At 44.8% G+C, this 6,683-nt stretch overlaps 1 protein-coding gene across 1 annotated transcript; it reads left to right on the top strand.

Annotated features, from left to right (window-relative positions):
- On the top strand, positions 1-3,069 carry LOC123445145 (TBC1 domain family member 13-like). The gene is made up of 9 exons (XM_045122089.1): positions 1-112; positions 219-311; positions 717-821; positions 995-1,147; positions 1,674-1,772; positions 1,846-1,974; positions 2,076-2,255; positions 2,568-2,684; positions 2,758-3,069. Exons 1-9 carry the CDS (start codon positions 41-43, stop codon positions 2,905-2,907), a joined length of 1,098 nt encoding a protein of 365 aa, XP_044978024.1. The 5' UTR covers positions 1-40; the 3' UTR covers positions 2,908-3,069.
- Positions 3,070-6,683: the final 3,614 nt, after the last annotated feature.

Raw genomic sequence — 6,683 nt, forward strand, 5'->3', positions numbered from 1 at the left:
AGCGTCAGAGTGTGTACCCGTCTCGTGATATCCCAAATCCATGGCGAGCCCGCCGCGATCCCCGCAGCCGGCGGAGCTGGAGATCTCGCGCCAGTCCCGTATCCTCGCGGCGGTGAGTACGCCTTCTGCCTTCTCACTCCCTAGCTTTGGCTCCTTGGCCTTTGGCCCATCGTGTCGTCCTGACGCGTCGTTCTTGGGGCGGCCGGTGAGCTCTGCAGCTGTCGAAGAAGGTGATAGATCTCGATGAGCTGCGGATGCTTGCGGCTCAGGGCGTCCCCGACGGCGCCGGTGTCCGGTCGACTGTGTGGAAGGTATCCGATTGGCAGGCTCGTCCTTGCGTTCTTTCGAGATTTGTTCTGTTGTCTCAAGCTGAAGATGTAGTAGATGTTAGTGCAAAGGAGCCTTTCATTTGATGCAGGTCGGCCTTAATTTAGAATTTCAGACAGACGACTGATCTACTGTATGTGCAGCTGATGTTTCTGGTCAATGCGCGTGCATGTCCTTAGTTTGTTTATTTTTGCCTTTTGATGCCAATGTCAGATTAGAAATCGTCTGTCCTTTTGTCCCTTTGTGTTCATCCACGTGCTACTGTTAATCTTTTTTTGATCAGTTGTCCTTATATGGTCAGTGAGAGGGGAAAGAAGCAGTTAAAATTGTTGATTTTTGCCCACTTTGGTCACAGACTCACTCTCACTGTACATGTGTTGGTTGCGCAGCTGCTACTGAGCTATCTGCCCAATGATCGTGCACTTTGGGAGCAGGAGTTGGCAAAAAAGAGGTCACAATATGAAGCCTTCAAAGACGAGTTCCTTACCAACACTGTATGTCACTTCACATTCAGAACCAGATTAGACTGTTTCTATCCCTTTTTTTGCGAGGAAGACTGTTTTTTTATCTTGATTGCACTAATTAATATAGTTATTATACTTATCACATTGGTACGTAGTGTAGTTCCTCAATATGAAACAGGGAGGCTGAATCCTAATTTTGCTAGGTAGGTGGAAATAGCGCGGCTGGAGGATCAGAAGGCCACGGTGGCGGAAATGCAGAGCACGTCGAGAATGGGTTTCTTGACAGGTCGGAGATAGCCCAAGATGATCATCCTTTGAGCCTTGGGAAGACCAGCGAATGGAATCAGTTTGCTGAGGTATGCTCCACTGCATTTGGTATGATGTGGCTGTGTTGCACACTTTGTTCTTTTTGTACTTAAAAATTCTGGTCACCTATTGCATCTGGTGTTCCATATTTTTGGACGCTGTAGTAATATATGCTGGTTACACTGGTGGTTGTGCTTCTGTTTTACAGTATTCCAAGCTGCCATTGGCATGAATTTAGAGCATTTATGTCTTAACAAGCAAAAGGGCAAAGTGCAAGAACGATTGATCTCATTAAGTATGCATTATATTTATGGCCGTTTTCATTATAATTTGGTAAGAAGCACATCAACTGGCGTGTTTTCAGAATAAATTGGCAAAAAAATCCTGGATAACTGTTTGAAGCAGTTGCTGTCAAAGTTCAAACATGTGGATTCTCCTTTTAGTTTCAGAAGCATTAACCTTTTCGATTTGACTGTATGTGCTCTCACAATATTTGCAAATGCATATGGCGTTGGTTGACTATTTTGCATCACCCTAATGTTGATATTTTTTTGTCTTGAATATATCTTCATGCAGTATTCAGAGATAATCGAGCAGGTTGACCGTGATGTAAAACGCACTCACCCTGACATGCATTTCTTCTGTGGAGACTCTTCTTTTGCAAAGTCAAATCAGGTAAATCTTCAGTATCTAAGTGTAAACACTATTTTGCAAGGATACATGGCTGATCATTTGTGTTTTTGACCAGGATTCTCTGAGAAATATATTAATCATCTTTGCCAAGCTGAATGCTGGGATAAGATACGTGCAAGGAATGAATGAAATTTTGGCGCCACTCTTCTTTGTATTTCGGAATGATCCAGATTATAAAAATTCTGTATGGAGTAAGCGATTATTTTGCCATCTGCGTCATACCATTCATTGTTATGACTCTAGGACTATTTATATCATGATGCTATTAGCTGGGATCCTTTGCAGAACTTTGCCGAAGCCGATTCTTTCTTTTGCTTCGTGGAGTTACTTAGTGGTCTTAGAGACAACTTCTGCCAGAAGCTAGACAACAGTGCTGTCGGAATTCGAGGGACGCTGTCCAAATTAATGCAACTCCTGAAGAAGTATGATGGAGAACTTCAGCACCACTTGGAAATAACTACAGAAGTAAGTCTGCAAGTACTCCCTCTACCATAATAACTACAATTATTATGGTACAGAGGGAGTACTAAACAACATGATCTCTAGTGCTGTGTTTATGGTTGACCTTTGACTTGCTATGCCAATTGCTATCGATGACATTATATGTGTTTCATTTGAGGTTAACCTTCTACTGTTCGACATTCTTACAGTAGCTCTGTTATCATGTTTGGATGTGTGGAACATTACAGAAGGAGATGCATACCAATGATCCGCCATGCTTACAGTAGTGAAGAAAGTGCCTGCGGTATTTTACTAACAAAAGCATGCTGTCTACAGGTTAATCCCCAGTTCTACGCGTTCAGGTGGATAACACTGCTGTTAACCCAGGAATTCAACTTTGCCGATACTATTCATATATGGGACACACTGTTAAGTGACCCCGATGGTCCTCAGGTAACAAACAAGCAACACACTCTGGTTTACTCTGCAAATGGTTCTAGGCAGATGCCTGAAGATTTGGCTGCAGGAAACCTTGCTGAGAATATGTTGCGCAATGCTGATCCTCGTCCGGAAACGGCTCCTTGCCGGCGATTTCACCTCCAACCTCAAGCTTCTGCAGAGCTACCCTCCGACGAACATCGGCCACCTCCTCTACGTTGCAAACAAGCTGCAGTGAATGCTCATCTGTTCGCTTAATACTGTAACTGGAGTACCAATATATTTCTTCAGTGAAATCTGTAATATGATTTTGTTGGCACCGCAAAACTGAACTTCTGTAGTAATTGTGTTTTTTTTGTATCGTATGTCCAAGTTCATTAATATGATTTGCCAATGACAATCTGTTGTTTCCCATTTTATTTCTGGTAAGTAGGTTTGACCATGGCTTTCCCCGGCTTGTCCAAGCTAGTACCGTACCTTGGAGTCTTGGTACACTATGAAGTGTTGACAAACTTGACATGCGGCATGCCAAACATGGACATGCCACACATATGTGATGTGAGCATCTGCTCATGCCATTCCCCCAATACGAATATAACTGCTACCATTCTCCGTAGTCGAATCTAACGAGCAGCTCGACTCTACGAGAGACGGGATGGGCGATGCTCCAAAGAAAGAGCAGCGGGTGGCTGGCCGCGTCAGGTGCAGTGATTCGCAATCTCTGCGGCAGAATGTACAAATAGATTAGACCTAGGAGATCCCGTAAACTGGGCCAGCCGACAAAATAATCGTCGGTTTACGGGATGAAGACATTTTGTTGGCCCTAATAGATCCCGTATATTTGATCATCCTGAACTTTTTTTGCGGGAACATGCAAACTCCGGTCCATTTCTGTCATATCTACGGGACTTGCCCTTATTTTTGCCACGAAGAGGAAGCAGTAGGGGAACCACCTCATCCAAGGGGGCGCAGCCGGCGTGGCACCACCCTCTTTCGGCCTTGCTCCGGTTCCTCCCATCAAGGCCGTCGGCCGGAGGAAGAAGACCAACTCCACCAGCCCCATCGTTGCGCTGGGCGAAGCCCCTGAGGAAGAAGGCGACCGCGACAAGAGGTCGGGCTCATCCTCCTCCTTCGGCCGGCCACGGCCTGCCCATTCACGATGACTCCACCGATCACGCACTCACGCCTGGCACATGTTCGTTGAAATGACCGGGAAGTACAAAGCTGCTGGTGGTGGCTTTGGAGGGGATTTTGCTTTCAACAATGTTTGTGGTGGTGCCTTCGACATGGGTGGTGGAGGGTTCGGCAATTGTGGTGGTGAAAGGGGGAGGGTTCGTAATTGGGATCGTGGTGGCTTCGACAATGGTGGTGGAGGTGGGTTTGAAGGTGGTGTTGGTTTTCAGCAATGATGATGGAGGTGGATGGGTGCTTCGGCAAATCACGTGGATGGTGGTGGTAGTGCTCATTGTCCGGTCCAAATTGAAGATGGTTGTGCTCATTCTCTGGCCCAAGTTAATGAAGATGGTGGTGCTCACTCTTCGATCAATGTAAATGATGGCGATGGAGGTGCTAGGGGTGGTGATGGTGGCGACGATCTTCGCAACAATGAAGATGTTGCTTGATTTCTCTATGGCCGGTGGTCATTTGAGCATCTTTTGTTGTGTTTGATCACTCATTTGTAAGGCTAAATTTGTTACCTCATATGTTGCGCGTGATTTTGGATGTGGTCATTTGAGCATCTGTTGTTGTGTTTGATCGCGCATCCATAAGGCTAACTTGTTGCCTCATATGTTGCGCATGATTTTGGATATGATGAACTAGTATGATGATGAAATAGTGATGTATGTATAATAAATTCATATATTCATATGCAAGATCTTGTCAATGTTAGTTCTATGATTTCTTTTACGGTACCGCGAGCCCTCCGCCGCAAAAAAGATTCTGTAAACGCATGCCGCAAAATATTTGCGAAATGAATTTACGGAATCTATTTCACTGAAGGTTTCATAATAACGTAAAAAAGTTTAATACGAGTCCGTAAAAGATTTTGCGTGTTTATTGGATCTGCTAGAGACGCTCTTACTACTTCGTCTGGACGTACCCGGGGTAGTATGCCTGTAGCTAGCTACATACGAGTGAGTAGCTACAACAGCTGCTGGGTTTCGTGATCGATGTGTAAACCAACTTTAAATCATGGGCAATCAGTGCATTGATGCATGCAAACACTAGCTTAAGTTTTTTCCCTCTCTGCCAGCGTTGCATGGTCACACAGGTTCTCCCCATATACAAGCCGACTGTCATGATAGCCTTACAAGGAAGACTCGCCATCAGGGAATATATCTTTGTAGTAAAAATAAGTTGTGTGCCAACCTTTGTGGTGACTCGCCAGTTTGATATAGGGGAAGATGCAGTCTTTTCTCTTCTGAATGGTGAATTGGTGATGGCACCGCATTCTACTGGAGGCCCATTGCTGCATTCAGTTTGCTTAATGCACTAGAAAAAAATTTCTAAGAATAAGCTAACTATTGGCTCCATCTGCAAATAGACTTTGCAGAATGTTTGGAAGTTGCTCAAGTTGAGGATGGTGTTGGGACCCAAATCTTGAAGGTGCAAGTTATAGTGAAGGAGAACATCCCTAAAGAATTTGGAACCCGGTGTTGGGCTAAGTCCCTCCACATGGAGGTGTGTTGGCAGCCCAACATCAGCCCATAAGTCCAACACAAGTCAGTCGTTGATCCTCGCTGCATCCAACGGTTGAGAGTGCTTTCAAGGGAAGGGAAGCAAGAAGAAAACCCTAGCCACTCCACCCCTGCCTGTGGTGGTTGCCATTCTGAGAGTGAGAGAGAACACACGAGAGAAAACACAACCTGTTTCGGAGAGGAAGAAGAAGAAGTGGAGATTCTGTCCAGATTTGGTGCATCTGACTAGACAGTGTTCAAGCTAGTGATTGAAGACTCAAACGTGCTTGGATCGACCCCAAACTTGGTGAGATCATTCCTTACTTTGAGTACTACGATCTGGTTAGCTGGTTTGAGGATTGGGTCAGTGGAGCATCAGATTTGAGAGTGGTTTTGTCAGCTCTGACTGCTGCAGTTTCAGAACAGAGTGGTTTTGGGAGACGAACAACTTGGGTAGTCCAACGGTGTCCGATTGAGATGAAATTTGGACGGGATCTCAGGAACTCGTGTGTCTACTTGACTGCCAAATTTGGTGATGTTTGGTTCAGTGGTTTAAGAGCAGTTTGCAATATAGTGAAGGGGACAGAAGCTGTGTGTACTCTGCTTTGCTGAAATCTTGCCTCTTGTGGTTGTCGTTGCTGTTGCCGGTTGGTAATATGGAAAGTGTGTTGTAAATCTCTCTAGAGGTTCTAGAGAAGACTTTGTACTCATCATTCTCATAGTGAAGTTGTGTGGACCGGTCGGTCCACAGTCGTGGTCTTTTACTCCTCAACTTGAGGAGATTTTTCCACGTTAAGTCCTGTGTCACATGTGCATGTTGTTTGTGTTATTTCGCTGCTTACTTGTTGGTTGAAGCTGTCATCAAAGTTCATCACAAGAGAAGGGGCTGTGTAGTGTGCATATTTTTCGTGTAGGTGAATTTATGTGGGTCATTGTTGTTGTCCAGCACCAACAAAGTGGCATCAGAGCCTTGGTTTGCATGTGCAAATTGCTGAATTTCTCGTGGTGAAAGATGGAAGTGAATACTAGCAGGATGATATCTTTGAATAGTACAAATTACCAAGCATGGAAGGGCAAGATGGAGGACTTGTTATATGTGAAAGAATTCTGGAAGCCAGTGTTCTCCACTGAGATGTCGGAGGGAATTGAGGAAGGTCGGTGGAAGGTACTTCATCGTCAAGCTTGTGGGTTTATTCGACAATGGGTTGATGACAATGTTTTGAACCATATCATTGAGAGACACATGCACACACCTTATGGCAGAAATTGGAAGAGTTGTTTGTCCGAAAAGAAGGTACAAACAAGATGTTCTTGATCAAACAATTGATGTGTTTGA

This window comes from Hordeum vulgare, chromosome 3H (assembly GCF_904849725.1).
Source record: "Hordeum vulgare subsp. vulgare chromosome 3H, MorexV3_pseudomolecules_assembly, whole genome shotgun sequence".
NCBI lineage: Eukaryota > Viridiplantae > Streptophyta > Magnoliopsida > Poales > Poaceae > Hordeum > Hordeum vulgare.